Source organism: Populus alba, chromosome 10 (genome assembly GCF_005239225.2).
Source record: "Populus alba chromosome 10, ASM523922v2, whole genome shotgun sequence".
NCBI lineage: Eukaryota > Viridiplantae > Streptophyta > Magnoliopsida > Malpighiales > Salicaceae > Populus > Populus alba.
In genome coordinates this window covers 20,895,276-20,913,596 of record NC_133293.1, presented here as the reverse complement: position 1 = coordinate 20,913,596, position 18,321 = coordinate 20,895,276, and the positions used below count along the sequence as shown (strand labels likewise).

The 18,321-nt window shown below is 29.7% G+C and overlaps 1 protein-coding gene across 1 annotated transcript; it reads left to right on the top strand.

The window, feature by feature from the left end:
- Positions 1–14,611: 14,611 nt before the first annotated feature.
- Positions 14,612–17,881, top strand: LOC118059873 (uncharacterized). The gene is made up of 5 exons (XM_035072866.2): positions 14,612–15,327; positions 15,990–16,111; positions 16,585–16,625; positions 16,719–16,817; positions 17,470–17,881. The coding sequence occupies exons 1-5, from the start codon at positions 14,808–14,810 to the stop codon at positions 17,648–17,650; spliced, it is 963 nt and encodes a 320-aa protein (XP_034928757.1). The 5' UTR covers positions 14,612–14,807; the 3' UTR covers positions 17,651–17,881.
- The last annotated feature ends 440 nt before the right edge of the window (positions 17,882–18,321 follow it).

Sequence of the window (18,321 nt, the reverse complement as noted above, 5' to 3'; positions counted from 1 at the left end):
ACAGATTTATAACATTGCCATGTAGGAAAGGATTTTTCGCTAGTGTGAACTGTTACTGACTAGTCACTATCTATGTATTTATTGTATTGAACTATTACTGATTTGTTACTCTTATCTTGCAATATGGTCATTTTTTTTTTATTATGGTCAATTCTTATGTTAATGTAAGACTATCAATTGTATATGGGTCAGATCTTGTCTTGAAAATGCCTTTATGGGATAAGGGTTATTCAAAAAAGAAAAAATATTAAAGAACAATATTTGCAACTGATCAACATTTTTATTTTTTTTCATTTTTGGATTTATATTGAAAATATTTTCCATTTTCAAAATTACATCTGTAAATGGAGACCCTGTAAACTATTTTATTTTAGAAACAAAACAAATTACCATGAAATAAAATGGGAAAATTGCCCAGCACTTGACATGAAACAAGTTTATCTTGATCATGGGTTTTCTCTCTTTTTTTGCCCTTGATTTTCCTCCTTTTTTGCCAATGATTTATCTTTTTGTATGTTTGTAGTTGTTGCTTGCCAGGGGGTGCTCCTTCCCAAAAAGGACTACATAAATAACTTGCCTTGTTTGAATATATTAATTAGAAGTAACATATCTTGTCCTTGTCTCTTTTGACTTAAAAGTAATTAAGATGATAATCTCTCTTTATTAAGTAAATCTTGAAGTGAAAACGCATAACCATATATAATAAACTCCCAAATCTTTTTTACTGTAATTAAATCACACAGCCCTAGATATAAATTAGGCAAAATAAATTCAGAGTGAAAAAAAAAAGGTTATTGCATTAAATAAAAAAAAAATTAAGTTCAAAAGCTCTTAGGTGATTCCTGTATAAATTAAATATGTTTTAGTTTAATCTAAAATTAATATCAGCAATCAATATTAGTGGTGTTTGAAATAATTAAATATTATTTTTTAAAAATATATTTTTGTTTTATTATTTATTGATATAATATTTTTATTTTTTTAAAAAAATTATTTTTAATATTAATATACCAAAACAGTTTAAAAATATATAAAAATTTAATTTAAAATTAAAAATATATATATATAAAGAACTCATCCAAACGCTGGGCCAACCACCAATGTTGCCTTGTTGTCCGTGCGGAAACTAACTTGGAGGTGCCCATTATAAAAAAAGAAAAAAAAAGGGTGGAAATAGCAAAAAAGATGGCACATAGAAAAAAGCTATTGACAAAGAAACACGGAGAGAGAAAAAGGAGGGAGCATACTTCCTTGTGACTACGTGCATGAAAATGAAAGTTCACGTCGCATGAAAATATATGATGAATTTCATTTAATAGAATATAAAATATAATATAATAGGTGGTTGAATTTTATATTTTATTAAATGTAGTGGGCCTTGAATATATAATATTGGCACTTTATGTAGTACAGAGTTTGGCTAACGTTGCTTTCTCTTTAGAGTTGCAAACACGGTAGTTGATTGAGTTGTCAACGTGCTTGCTTGAACGTCCTCCATTATTAGAGGCTCTTTTGTACTAGGATTCAGTTTTGACGTTTTTTATAGTTTTTTTTTCCCTTAAAACTATTGGCTAACATTGACCACAAATATTTTAATATTATAAAATTGTATTCAAAATTAACGAATGGATAGAAGCATCTTTGGATTGGCATACTTGGTAGTTTTTTTTTTTAGGGTTGTGACTAATTGATGAAAGAAAAAAACGATAAATTTACAACTCTACATAATATTTTAAAGGGTCATGATTGATGACACCTTCAATGTCTTGTTTTTTTTAAGAATATTTTGATCTTTAAATTAATTTTTAAAATTTTCATAAATAATAATTATATATTTGTCTCATTATGAAAATAACATATTTGTTCTCCAATTTGTTTTCAGAATCTTATGATTTTTACTCATCTCTTACATGCGTCGCTGGCCCATCAAATAATGTGGATCATTTCTCACGTCAAGAAAAATAACTGTAAGAATCTTACAAGGTTTAATAAATTAAATAAATCTATATTAGAAATTAATTGAGAGATGGAGAAATTAGGACTAGAGGATTTTATTTCCTGGTTAATTAATAAGAAGGAATCATTTATGATAATTTAAAATGATAAGAGATATGAGTGTACAAGATAATTATATATTTGGTAAAAAAATTACATATTTGATAATAAATTAATTACCACACTATAAATAATCCGATTATGCATTTGATACTAAATTTATTGGTGTCTTTTATAGTGATTTTTTAATATAATTTACACGTACATATGCTAGAACCATATATATATTTGCTTTTAATTTAAATATTATACTTGTTTTTCTTACTCATTGTTTTAGATTGCCTGTTTTTTTTATGTCCAGATATCTAAATCTTGTGTGTAGATGTATATAGTCGCGTATCGATTATATATTTCCTTGTTTATCTAGGTTTTTCTTGTTTTAAATAAAGATTTCTATTAAGGAATCAATTCAATCTAATAACTTAAACTATCAGGTGAGGTCTCAAAATATGATTTATATTATTCTCTAACTACATTCCTTCAAGTGAAAGTCATTTAAGCTTTAAACTTACACATGCCTATATTATCTTGTATTTATTTTTTATCAAGTAAATATGGATAGTTAGATTTAAACTCGTGATCGCTTGGTCATTAAGACTCTGATACCATGTCAAATAATCAATTCAACCTTAAAAGTTTAAGCTCTTAGGTGAGGTATCAAGATATGATTTATTTTATTTTCTAACACACCATCTCAAATGAAAACTCTTTAGACTTGAAACTTGCACAGACCTACACAATCTTATATTTAATTGTTATCAGATAAATAGGAATGATAAGATTTGAACTCGTGATCGCTTGGTTAACCATGCTCTAATACCATGTCAAATAATCAATTTAATCCAGTGGCTTAAATTGTTATGTGATGCCTTAATATATAATTTATATTATTCTCTAACAGTTTCTAGTTGGATTAAGTATATCGATACTGCTCAATAATTTTATATGCATGGGATGTAATTAGTTTTATATATGCACCATAAATTTGAAAGTTTTTAAGTTTTTTTTTCATGTGAATCATTAAAAGGATTAGTTATTTCTTAAAAAATTATCTTACACTATTGGTTTTATTGATTATTTGTCCACACAACAAGCTATAATTTCTCTAAATGTATAAAAATAATGATGTATTTATTATTTATTTAATATAATAAAATTACATTTCTCTATTGATCTAACCGTTCGATTCAAAATAATTATTGGATTACGACTAAATTTAAATCATCCTCAAATCTTTTATTTTTATTAAATATAGGTAAATAAAAAAAACTTTAATTTAAGTTCAAAAAATTTATATAAAAAACAAGTTATACATGTTGAAAAACTACAATCTAATAAAAATTTACCTAAAAGCCTTAGGGCTTGTTTATGGATGTGGTTGCGGTTGTTTTTTAAAGTGCTTTTTTCATATTGAAATGCATCAAATTTTTTTTTTTAATTTTTAAAAATTATTTTTAAGATTAACACATCAAAACGATCTTAAATATATATAAAAATTAATTTTTAATAAAAATATCTAATTTTTTTAGAAACATGAAGTAACCCACGTTTCCAATCATGTTTTTTTGATCCAAAATCCAATCACCAAACTTTTTATGTTTCTTGTTTGTGCAAAAATTAACTAGGAGGTGCCCACATTAGAAGCGGGGCAAACTATTAATAAACACCTACTCCCCCCCCCCCCCCCCTCTCTCGGCATGTTCTGCATTTTTTAGGCCCTTTTAACAACTGGCATGAAAACAACGTAAACCTTAATTCTATCGTCACGTTGCATGAGAAAATGTGATGGATTTCATTTAATAAATTAAAAAAATAGAACGATATCTACGCATAATTACTTTATAATATTTTATTACTGATACACAATTTTGATTGTCATTAATTCTACATGCAATGCTACAGTATCATTATTGAACAAGTTAATAGGTATAAGTTTTATCAATCAATAGGTAGTTTTATCAATCAATGTATTTGTTTTTTCTTATCACCTCACTCTTTTTTTTTTAATTATATTAAAAAAAACAAGGATTCGAAAACAATGTTATTTTATTATTACAAAAACTTGCATGAATTTTTTTTTTACACGGCAATTTAGTGGGCACATATACACACCCTGTCTCCTATGTATTTAATAAACGGATAGAAAAAAAATTTGTTATTGATTACCAGTACAAGATTGTAATTAAGCTTAAAATTTGTTATTTTTTTTATTAAGGTAAGTATTCGGATTAACTTGTGCATACCTTGATTAATCTCACAGATTTTAAAGTTAATGATTATATATTGATTCTGAGATTTATAAAATTTAAATCGGTGATATTCAAGCACAAATTTAAAAAAACAACAAGTTGCTATTTTGCATATTAATTGAGGTTGAATGGAGTGAGGAATGGAATTAGGGATTTAATTATTAATTTCTTTTCGATAGGTTTTTTTTTAAATTTATACAGTGTTAGCCGTTAGCATATTTGGTTGTAATTGTTCCCAAATCCCAGGTGACATGTGACACTTACGTCATATCACTCTTCCATATAACGGAATGTGGTAACTTCAGTTCTGATCGATACATTAATTATAGAAATTAATTCAATAAAATATTTTGTACCAAAAATTCAGTGATCGGTGAAAACCAAGTCAGTATGCAGGGTAGTTTCGTAAATTCATTCATTTATAATTTTTTTGTCACCGAAAATAAATTCTAAAACTTCGAGCCTTGTATTGATTAAACGGTACTGACTGTGAATAAAAAGAAAATGAATTTTTTTTTTATTTAAATCACTTAATAACGGTTTAATTGTAATTCTTAAGTGTGAAAAACTTTCAAATCCACCTGTGAATTTCGAGTGAAGCCTGGAAAATTAATCCAACCTCAAATCTTCTTTTCTTATTAGATCTAGGCAAATGTAAGAGCCTCTCCCCTTCAGTTTTTAATCAATACTTGAAATTAAATAAAAAATACATATGGAAGAAAAGCTAGAAAAACCCTAAACCTATAAAAAAATAAATAAAAATAAAACAATAGGAGGGAGGCTAGGGACCCCTACTAGACAGTCACCTGCAACCTATTACAAGAATGACCACAGAAAGGTCCTATTTACACGACAATCATGAGTTTAAAATTTTATGAGAAAAGATGGCCTCTGATCCGTACAACTCCCGACATTTAATGCAATAAGGTCATGCACTTATCCCTCCCTTCGAGAAAATTTGACGCATCATATGTGTCTATGTCAAATCAATTTGATAAAAATTGACGTGTGAATTTCTAAATGAAATTCTCTTGCCCTCGAGGTGGCCCATACTCTTAATTATGAATATGAACTTGCATAAGACTGATTATTGGAAGGAAATCCGGTTATTAGAATAAAAGTATTATTAGAAGTTTTGTAGCACTTTAAAAATAAAAATATTTTAATTTGAAGTAAAGAAAAAAAATAAAATTTTATTATTATTTTTTCAAAAATATTTCTAAAATGTAAAAATAAACAGGTAATAAATCATTCAGAATGAATTCTTCACTTTTTCTCGGCTTGGTATGTTATTCATGCCAATATTAAACATGGGAAAATTACTCCGGCTATTCTTTGCTTTGGTAAAAACTATACCTGAATATGGAGTTTTGAAAAATATAATTTACATTATGAATTTTATATGTGTTCCAAGAAAATCAATAAAAAAAATATATGATTGCTTAAGTATTGCTATTATATTTTTGGAACAAGTATAGCAATATCAACGGCTAACAATTCAGCAATCCCAACATAGCGATGAGGGAAATAATGAATACACCTGCTACAGATTGCAAGAGCCCGACGGATTTTTGTGTTTAATTGGGTGATTTGTATCTAAAAACGAGAGAAACAATGGCGTGGAAAAAAAACATGTCCCTTAGAAAAGAGAAGATCACACGTGTTGTTTGAATGATTTTTAAATTTAACATACACGAGGATAGTTTAGTTATTATATTATAATTAAAAAATTTTGTTTACCTAAAATATAAATTATAATTTTTCAAGATTTGACAGGTAAATATAATTTTCATTGACAATTTCTCTTTAAAGAAAAGAATGCAAGTACAATGATGTTTTTGTCAATATATGCTTTATAATTGTTAAACTAGAAGTTTAATTTGAAAAATTTATAATTGGAAGTTTGACTAAAATCAAGTTTTAAATTAAATTAAAAAAAAATATTAATTAGATAAAATTTAGTTGACTCAATCAAACCATGTTCAATCCTAATTAATTTAACTCTAAGAAAAAAATTTGTGAGAAAAAATTAATTGATATTATTTTAATAAAATTAATCAACTTGAATTGATGGCTCTGAAATTGTGACCTAAACTTTTTTCAATTGGATCTCCAACGGTTGTACAACCATCATGTGTGCGTGTGTGTGTGTGTATGTATGTATTTTATTTTTAATATGAGGATCCATTTCATGGAATAAAAACTCCCCCAACATAAAGTAACATGTATACCATAAGAGTACTGGTAATTGATCATGTTGATTGCTTCACTCATCAAAACATGAACGGTGGTGATGGAGGCTTTCACCTACCGAGAAAAAATTATTATCGAATTGGAACTTACGGAAACACTATAAATTACAAACGCGTAGGCCATGGGTTAGCTTGAGGAATTGGGTGGGGGTTGTGACCTCTCTATATCACAGTACTATTTTTAATTTTTTATAGTGTCCTGATCAATTTTTTCAGTACATACCATTTAAAAGATGCAGCTTTATGCAGCCGGTCTGATGGAAAAAAATTAAATGCATTGAAAAATTTTCTAGTTTATAAAAAAAATTATCTAATATTATTATTCAATTTTGGATAATCTCTAAATTTGAATTTTTACCTAAATTTAAAATTAAATCATTTAAAAATTACTTCAACATAACCAGTTAACTTAACTAATTAAAAAACAACTTGACCAATCTAAAAAAAAAATGTGAGGTTAAAATTAAAAAATATATGATAAAATTGACAAATATACCTTTAAACCCAACTTTTTATTTGGTTCGAATTTAAAATTAAATCAATAGGATTTTTTTTAACATGATCCAATTGACCTGACTGGTCTAAAAACAACTCAATTGAATGATAAACAAAAAATTTGAGAATGGAATTTACATGATATAAAATATCATGTTCTAATTTCTTATGTAACCCGAGTTTAATTTTAAATCAAATTTTAATCAACTTGGTCAGTATAAACACGTTCCAAACTACCATTGAAAAAAGAAATGAAGATGGAATTGAGAGGAAATTAAAGCACCTATGAAAACAGCAATGAAGCAGGTGCATTGCATCCCCACATCTTTTACTATATTTAGATGAACAGCGAAGCGTGGTAGGTTTAGGTAATGGCAACGCCTGCTTCTTGACTTTTGACAATATTACGGGGAAGGCATTACAATTTTTGCGAAATTCATTGCATTTGTTAACATTTTTTTGCTGATAGTCATGGAATTCGGTAGTTTATATGATTCTAGTACCGAATTGTATAATATAATATTTTTATAGAATTCCATTAAAAAAAATCTGAAATACGTGTTGACCTTTATAATTGCCAAAAAAAAAGAAGAAAAAAAATGAAATCATCTTGGTGATATCTTTAAATATATTTTAAAAATATAAATGACGTTGGATCAAGTAGGATATTTTATTTTTTTGGTTATATATATATATATATATATATATATATTGTAATTGTAGGTGTTCAAACTAACTTATATATATTTTGATTAATTTTTAAAATTAATAATTAAATAAATATCTAATTATTTTAAAATTTATAGCACTCAAATCAATCATTTTTGAATTAGAATCTGACTGGGAAAGTTAAACATTGATAGGCGTTAGTATTCACTTTGAAAATGCTGATGTAGTGTTCTTAAATGGGACCCAAAAAATCCTCATTGAAGATTTCAATAAGCTGTATTTTTTCTCTTTTCATTTATCTCTTGAGAAAGGAAGGTGGCGGTGCATTTTGCTTTAACTTTGTTGGTGCTTTTAGAATAATTCTTATATAACAAGACTGAATTATTGAATAAATAATTTATACATCAATTAGTATATAATTTATAAAAAAAATTATTTTCTTATAATCTGACATAAAATTTAAGTTTTGAATCATAACGGAAGAAGCAAATTTTCAATTATTAAAATAGATTTATTGTAATCACTGTGTGTTTTTAATTTAGTCAATTAAATTTAATCATATCACCATTTCATAATCATGGTTTCTTGTCTATCACTATTTGACCAAAGTCATTAAAAAAAAACTTCATTATATGAGACCGCACTAATGATATATTATACTTTTAGTTATAGTTTTCAGACCTGATTTGGTGGCTGGCCAGGTTTAAGATCTAGATTTCAAGTCTTGATCGGATAATTTGGATCAATTTTTTAAAAAAATTAAAATGATGTCATTTTAGTAAAAATAAAAGTTAACGGGTTATAATTGGATTTTTGACCGGGTCTTGCTGGGTCATTGGGTCAACTTGACGGGTCACACCGGGTTTTTTCTTCCTTTATTTTTTTTTCAACCCGACTCGATTCTAGTTCCGAATTGACCTACCAGGCCAGATTTCAAAACAATGTTTTTAGTGATACTTTTACTGTTAAATATTACTCTTGGGAAACAAAATAATGAAATAAAAAATATTTTATTTTATTTTATTTTTATTTGTAATCTCAAAGAAAGAAGATTCATTTCTATTTTGTGAAACAACAGTCAATCAAGTATCTATTATTTTAAATGAAAATAAGATTAAATCATAGACTGAAAGCAACTTTGAGTTACTATTAATGTTTGTGCTTTTATGCTGGTTAATATAATTAAAAAGTCTTAGAATTACAATTCAATCACAATCACTGATGTGATTTGTGTGCTTTTTTTCATGTGTCGCGTGGTAAATGCGGTGTAATTTCTTTTGCAAAATTAATTTTTAGTTAAAAATATGTTAAAATAATATTATTTTATTTTATTTTTAATACTAATATATTAAAAAAAAAATATTTTTAAAAAAATATTAATTTAATATTTTTCTGATGAAAAGGAGTTTAAAGTACAAAAACTTCTTAAATTATATTAATGATAATTTTATAGTTCAATGACATTTTTTTCAAAACAAGATAATCAAACAAATATTTGCTCTGGTAGCATGTTCCACGGATTTGTAAAATTCAATAATTAATTTTGAAATCAGTAATAAAAATTAAATTCCCAATTTTTTTTAAAAAAAAAACAGTAAATATTTGTTTAAAAAATATTCATATAAGGTCACAAATCTCATGAAAACCTTTTTTTATTTTTAAATAATTATTTATATTTTAAAAATTTCAAATTCTTATAGCTGCGTATTTAATTTAAGGAAAAATATTAATAAATAGAAGGTTATTTTATTTTATTGTTTATTAAAGATAAAATAGTTTTTTATATTTTTTTTAGTTCTTTTTATTTAGTGTATATATAATTTTTTTTTATTTAGATTAAATCTATTTTTTACATATATTTTTTATTTTTCAGATCGTTTAACATACAGATACAGAAGATAATCCAATCATCTCTCGGTTTTCGTTTTTTCCCAGCAAATCAACTTCCTTTTCTCTTTCACGATCCAACTAGACTTGTCAAACGCTAGGACACCACTTGGACGAATCTTGTGCTAAAAAATTCTCAATATTTCTCCATTTCCGTATTTTCCAAAAATAAGACTCTTTACTGATGCAGAGGACAGAAGGCAAGGGGAAGGAAAATAGCTCATACAATCTTTTTTTTTTTTTTTTTTGGTAACCCGGGGTGTCCGGGCTAACTTGCGCGCACCACAACTAATCCCCGGGCTCACTGAACATCCTGCGAGCCCAATGAACATATAAGGCACCGCAGGGGTGAAAGACGTACACAAGTGGGGATTGAACCCTGGTGTGGAGGAAGGAAACAAATCCCTTCAACTACTAAGCCACAACCCCATAGGTACAATCTTCCTTTTTGTTTGTGAGAGAAACCGGTAAAACTTTTATCCATGGCATCCAGCAATGCTTCCTTTTTGTTTCTAACTACTTGCTTGACAAATACATGTTTGGATGACAAGATATTTATATAGTTTAAGATACTGTTTATTTTTGTGTTTTAAAAATAGGTTGGAGAGCAACAGGGAGATCTAGCCAAGGAGGCTTTGCCTGACCCGCGTCTCCCATATTTTCGTTATATTCTTCCAAAAGGGAAACTAAAGAAGAAAGTGTTCTTTCCAGTTTTACAAGTTTAGTATTAATTATAATACAATGATCCCCACATCCCTTTGACTGTCTCGTTTGTCCTTATGAAGATATCCGAATTAATTTCCTTTTAGCAATTCTCTTGCTTTTCCTTCGCGATAATATTGCTGGTAAATGGTAATTGCTTGTCTTGGAGAATATTTAATTAATTAATAAAAGATTTTTAAAATTATTACTCTATAAACAATGGTTAATAATTATATGTATTACAGAGGATACCCAGCTAGTTACTAGATTCGAGATTTTATTGTAAGAATCCCGAACTCAATTCCTGAAATGGATGGTGGCCTTATGGGTGAGAATCTTGGAGGTTAAAAATCATGTTTTTATGCTTTTAATTCTTTAAGTTTATTTTTAATTTTAAAATAATTGTTTTATTATTTTTTGATATTTTGATGTGCTATGTTAAAAATAAATTTAAAATTTTTTAAATATATTTTTAAATAAAAAAAAGACTATCCACCCACTGTTAAAAAAAAAATAATTAACATTTTCCCAACCCGGTCTTAAATTCATGCCATTTGTATCGTAATTAGTTGACTAATTAGAAATTTATTTTTCGCATCCTTTGGCTTCAATCTCATCTAGCGTAGATGCTAAGGCACGTGTCTGTTAAAAAAAAAAAAAACAATATAAAAACCACTTTGATTATTGAACAATACATAAGAAGACAAATAACATTGGGAAATAACAAAAAGAGAAAGAGTCCAAACATGTAATAGAATCCTTTCACCAAGGACGAGTGTTTTCTCGTGCTTCACGTTTGACTTGCTTCACCAATTTTTTATGCTAGTTTTTATGTTTTCTTGGCTGTGATCATATTTTTCAAACTTGACAGAGCTCAGTTGATGGTGTATTTCGAAATAATACTGTTTAGATTATTATTTTTTTTAAAAAAAAATGTTATATTTTTAGATTTTTCATTAAAAAATCAATATAAACTAGTTTCGATCACTTAAATAAATCTAAAAAAAAAAAAAAAATTAATCTTCAAATCTACACGACGGAGTTTAATAACTACCGACTCCGTCAGCTAACAACATGAGACCTTTGTGTGTTTCTCCCGGCTTCCACGACTGTACAAAGAGAGAGTTGTCATGGCATTTCCACGTTGATGGTCCAGTTATATTAGAAGATTCTGTATGGTTATTATTTTTTAAAAATATATTAAAATAATATTTTTATTTTAAAAATTTATTTTTTATATTAACACATTAAAATAATCTAAAAATATATTAATATTTTACAAAAACACTTCTAAGTTCTGACCGTAAAAATAAACGTGATGGGCAAATACACCAGGCGGCAGATGTGATAGTGATAGATGCATTATTGTTGCTTGTTCTTCTTCTCTTTCCCTTCTCTGAGTTTGAGTTTGAATGATTATTTTTTTTCAAAAAGAAAATACATGATAATCTCCTCTCCTTTTAATTACCATTTTCACCATCAAATTGAACAACAAGATTCAACCATGAGCCTTTCATGTAAAGGAAAAATGCTCAGCAATTTTCATTTAGTTTGACTGCCTTTGCAATGTCCCACTATTGAAAAATCAATCTTTCACGATGAGGAGTCAATTGTTAGCTTGATACTTTTTTTGTAACTAATAGGTTATTTACACATGGTATTGTTATATTCATATGAACACATGATTATTATTAATAAAAGCTTAGTTTATCTTTAATATTTATATAATATTAATATTAATGAATCTAGAGTAAATATAAAATACCCGAGACAAAAATACTTTGCAAAACAAATTATAAAGTTGTTATAATTATGAGATTCATATTGCATTAAAACATTGTTCCTAAAATATTCTTATTTGATATTCTCTTAAATACTGGACATTCATTAGAGATGTAAAAATTATTACATATTATGTTTTTTTCTTTTATGAAAAGGAAACGGTTGTTTTCATAAACTGGGATATAAATGATACATATAACTAATATGCAAATGTTTGTCATAAGACATGTACATTGAACTTAGAAAAACCAAGTAAGGACTTCATTGAGTTAATTTCTAAAATTATCCTGAATTAATATATATATATATATATATATATATATATAATATATTTTATTGAAGAGACAAATTGATATTTTGTTAATTTATAGAGTTATTCAATTTTTTTCTAAAACTAGTAAGTCATGTGACAATTCATTTGAGGGTTATTTTTTTAAAGAATGCCTATTAGACAGAAAAATTACTAAAACACAGAATTAGAGCTAGCACTCTAGACATAACAATTCATTTCTCTTAATTAGGGATTTAGAAAATTTATCACAGGTAATTCGTGTGGATTATCGTTAGAGGCCAAAAAATTAGACGGCTTGTGGTTTACGACAACCTAGCCTTTAAATAATTATTTAAAGCAAAAACATATTAGATGTTCGAGTAATAAATTCTTAAACAACTCTAGATCTATTTGAAGGTATCTGAAGAAATTTTGATTATGTGTTTCGTGGAATGAAATTCATCTATGATCGAATCTGAATTGATATCTTCAACAAGCTCTCGTTCAATATACATTATCATAGAATCTACTAAGAACTTCTCTTTTATTTTATGTGAGACATATTTAACATGCTTCATATTTGAAAATGCTTGCTTTATGGTGGTAGTAGAGACATACAAATTCAAAATAAGACGAATCAATATGCAAAGTCAAATGATGTGTTATGATTTATTTGTTTCAACTAATTTGGACATGATTTGAAAATGATAGACATACTAGGAAAACTCTCATGATAGATCATATCAATATGATAATGCTCTAAAATCTCAAAAGATGTATTTTTTATTTATTGAAATCTTCTGGACAAGGATTTTCAATAAACTTGCGAACAACATCAACTTTAAATGATTTAAAGTTATTTTTAGATTCTATAACATAACTAATGCAATATTATGAATTAATTGCTAATACTTTAATAACAAATTTAAGCAAATAAAAAGCTATCAGGAATAATTTTTTAATTTAACTTCTTAGTCTTTCAAGGTTGCTAAACAATATTTATGGTGCATAGAGATGTCGTCCATAACATCAATTGCTAACTCAGTTAACAAGCCTTTCATTTTTATTTTGTATTGTTAAACAATCAAATCTCTCTTATTTCACAAAGGCATTCTATAATTTTTTAGTTACAAGCTCAATTAACAAGCAATATCATATATATTTTTTTTAATTTTATACTATCTAATAAATAATTGACCTCTAATACATAGAAAAAACATTAATAAGTTACAAACTTATTAGGTATTTGCATGATGTGAAGAATCATCCGTCCTTTCCTGGACCCCCATGATCCAACTCTTGACCTCTAATATGAGTTATTGTTGGTTGAGAACTGTTATTAAGTGGGCTAGCCAAACATAATTCACTCGGTTGAATTTTAATAAATGATTGACCTGATTAAACTCAATGAGATGAACTCAAAGATAATTATAAAATAATTAAATGATATTTGTTTTTATAAAAGTAATTAATCAAAATTGATCTGATGACCCGCAATTCCCATAATAATCTAATAATTCAAGTCTTTTTTTCGCGAGTCATCGAGAATATCTTTGAAAATGATTGCAAATAACTTCATCAAACAAGTTATCCCACACAACACACCAATACACTCTATTTAATTTATCTGGGCAATCTCTTTTGTTTTTTACGATGATTTTGTGCAGAGTTTGTGATGCAAATGAGTTGTAATAATACAATGAAATTCTAGGATAGGGAATTGTAGTGTTTGGTAAACAAAAGGGATTTGACCTCCCCCAGAAGTTTCTACATCCAAAATCAAACAAAACCATATTAGGCAAACCTACCAAACCACGCTCTTACACGGTCATTACCAAAGTTCCCACGTTTGCACAAATCACACACAAAACACTCACATTAATATTTAAAAAAAAACAAAAAACATCGTCATCATCTCCAACTTTCCTGGTTCCAACTTCCTCGCGACCCAACAACACTCACGTGCCCACATCAAATGCCCACTTTACCCTCAATTAGTAATCACCCTTCATAGCTTAAAAGGTTTTTTTCTCTCCTCTCAGGTCATTTGATTAGATAACCAATGGAAATAGCCTTACTCTTCAAATTTCGAATTATAGAGGCCAATATTGAATATTTATGAATTTATAAGGATTGATTGTATAGATTACCAAAGATTGACCAATTATATCATTTAAATTAAAAGGGTTAATTAAGAGTTTAATATACTTAATTATTATTACTTCATTAAGAGCGTAATATATCGTGGACCCCGCATCGCCCTTCCTCTCTCTCTCTAAAAGGCTTCGCCGTCAGAAAGATAGCCAACCCATCCTCTCCTGCAGATATTTTAGAGCTCCCTTTCTTTCTTTCTCTGCTGCCCAGCACAAACAGTGGTGATGGGTGCGTAGGTTAAGAAAATTCAAGCGCAAATTAGCAAGAAAACATAGCCACCAAAACTGTGATATGCTTGGTGTACTTTGCGCACGCCCCAAGCCTAACTGGATCCTCAACTCTCTCTTCACTCATTTCCACCTCAACCACCACCACCACCACCACCACAACAGTAACAACCGCCTTTCTTTGCACCTATCCGGATCCTCCACCGCGGCTCGCCGCCGCCACTCTAGCTTGTGCAGCGCTGATTCAGGCTGCGGAGGAGCGGCGGCGATATGGCACGTGATTCAGCCGGCTGATTGGCGGAGGAGGACAGAGAGGAGGAGTGTGAGAGGGGAGGGGTCGTGGAACGCGGCTTGGGATGGGAGACCGGCGAGATGGCTCCACCGGCCTGACTCGGCTTGGTTGTTGTTCGGCGTTTGTGCTTGCCTTGCTCCGGCGATCGAGTTCTTGAGTGACGTGAATAATATCGATGATGTTGATCATCAGGAGAAAGAGAGAATTGACGGTGGCGATTTGAATGCGAGTTCTGATGACGCGAAACAGGATAGCAGTGACGCTACTGTTGGTTCTGATTATAAAGTTACAGGTTGCTTACAATTTTTAATCCATAAAAGTTACAGCACACTCTGTTTTTGCTTTATCCTCATCAAATGCTTTATACTCTCTTTTGGTTTATTTGTCAGTGTTTTTTTAATGAGTGATTATGTAATTTGATTGATAAATTGGTTAATTGGGGTTATTTCACTGCAGTGATTTTTTTTTTTATGAACTATGGATTTGCTATATATTTTTTCAAAAAGACAGTTTGATTTGTAATATCATTACTAAAAAAAAAAAAGATGCTCTATCTATTGGTTGGGAATTCACTAATCATTTCCTTTTCATTTTTTCTTTAAAATTTGCTAGCTTTGTTGTATTATGGATGCTGCTTTTCAGTCAATTTTTTTAATTTTGATTTTTTTTTTGTTTTATAATCTTTCTATTCGGTGCAAATTACAATGAAGCCAAGTATAGATGTTAATTTTTTTTTTTTCCAGTTTTGCTAAAGTGATCACACAATCTTCTTTATATTGTGCAATGGCCTTTTCTGATATTTCTATTTAGGGCAAATACATGTACGTTTGTGCACAATCATGCTTGATTATGCGCTTTCAATTCATTGATGATGTTGTCGTTTGTTACTGGAGGATGTGCACGCATGCATGTGTTTACGTTTGGATGGGTAGAATCTAAAATGAGGATGTGCAGGGGTGCTGGCGGATGGGCGATGTCTATTTAGAGCAATAGCTCATATGGCTTGTTTGAGAAATGGAGAGGAGGCCCCTGATGAAAATCGCCAAAGAGAACTTGCTGATGAATTAAGAGCTCAAGTAAGTGTTGGTGTTTTACAGTTATCGAGTTATTAAGATTATGTTTTACGGTGGAATTCATCAAATTGTTTTTATGGTAGAATTTTCTTGTTTGTTTTGACTATAAATTTTAAAGCAACAGATTGAATTGATAATTCCGTTGAATTTGTTTTACCTATAGCCCCTCATTGGATGATTAGAGTTTGGATTATATTGGGAGTAGAATGAGGGTGCTGTTGAAGCAAGTCGTATGTCATCCAATGAATTTTGCAACTACTTAGAACAGTCTAATTTCAATACCGATCCATATTTTGGCTCACACAAGGAATTCAATCCTAACTCAAAATTTCTAAAAAGGCAATTGGCTCGATTCAAATATAATTAAATTGAACTGAAGTTGATTTCTGTATGTATGGACTTTCTAGATATGTTTCTGAGGTTGCAATAATTTTCCTCAGTGTCTAACAATATGCTTAACCAAATTGTCTTAACAGGTTGTTGATGAGCTTCTAAAGAGGCGGGAAGAAACTGAATGGTAAGTCTGTGGCCGTTACATTTGTAAGCACTTTGTAGTTTATAAGTTAGCTATAATGGTACTTATGGTTTGGTTTTGTCATGATCAACTTAGGTTCATTGAAGGAGATTTTGATGCATATGTCAAGAGAATTCAACAACCTTATGTATGGGGTGGGGAGCCTGAGTTATTAATGGCTTCTCATGTTTTAAAGTGAGTTTGAGCTCTTTATTTCTGTTATTGCTTCCATTACTGAATAGTTTATACATGTCACGCCCTTGCTCATCGATGATGCCATGTAGACATGGCTCCTCACTTTTTCTTCACCTGTGAACAAAAACCAAAAGAATCAATCCACTTTAGTATAAATATATAAAATAGTTTTTTCCCCAGTTCTTCTGAAAGAGTCCCATCTTAGAAGATGGCCTCAGGAAACAGCAAAATCCTGCTTTGCTTCAAAGTTGTGATTTTTCTGGAATCGGCATCTGCATTCATGTTTATGGGTAGGCGTGCGTGCTTGTGTGATGTGCACCTGTTGATGGATTATGTGGAGGAAAAAGGCTTGACACTCAAGGTTGGATTTGAACTTCTTTCTTTTATGCCACATTAACGGTGGGACAGAGGAACTGTAGAGCAATACCACAGCCTTGTTTTTAGTCCACTTTGCTGAAAGGCCCCATTCAAAACTGAATGGTGTGCTAATGGGTGATGTCATAGCAAAACAGAATTGTTGTCCTCCTAACTAGAGTGCAAGATGCTCCCATCACCATTGTTGGACTTGCATGCTGTTTTTGAATTCCAATTTCTTTATGTTTTGCTTGATCTCTAAGTTTGACACACCTCTTCTCTAAACTCAATTTCTCAGGACAATGATATCAGTGTTCATGAGAGATAGGACAACGGGTAATTTGGTAAACATAGTAAATTACGGTGAGGAGCACCAGAAAGATGAAGTCAATCCCATTAACGTGCTGTTTCATGGATACGGTCACTATGACATACTGGAGACCACCCCGGCTCAGAGTTACCAGAAAGTGGACATGTAGAAATTGATGTGGTTTGTTATAATTGTTACAGGCCTTGGATCAGTTCAATCAAAATAAGAACCTGTCTCTACTTGGATCAGTTCCAATCAAAATAAGAACCTGTCTCAACTTCGATAGATTTGCTTCTGCAACCTCAGTTCGAGCAATAGACTTGGAAACATTTTGTAGGCTCCGGGATTTTTATTACAATTTTTGAATTATAGATCAATACCACAAGAATTTTGCTCTGGATATCTCTTAATGCACTTTTCGTTTAACTCCCCCATAAAAGCAGCAGTTCTCCCCTTCTAGTATATTTAAGTTTTACCTTTTTACCTGTCAAACATGGAGAGGCAGTTTGGGATTTTACAGAACTACCCGAGCCCCCTTTCACCTTCTTGAGGTACTTTCTACTACTACATAGCGATTTTCTATACTTTTCTTTATGCAAGCATTGTTTCTCTGCTATGTAGTAATATGTAATTGAATTGAATATTACATTTGACTTATTAGTTGAAACTGTCAATAAAATAAGGGTTTACTGCGGGGAGGTTCACACAAATGTCTCTTCTAGGTGCCCAGAGGATAGCTAACAAGAGTACGCATGCACTTTCGTCAGCATCCAGTAGTTAGGTTGACAGCTATCCCAATTCTCTTGTGTACGCTGATGCCTGATTTGGTGAGCTTTATCT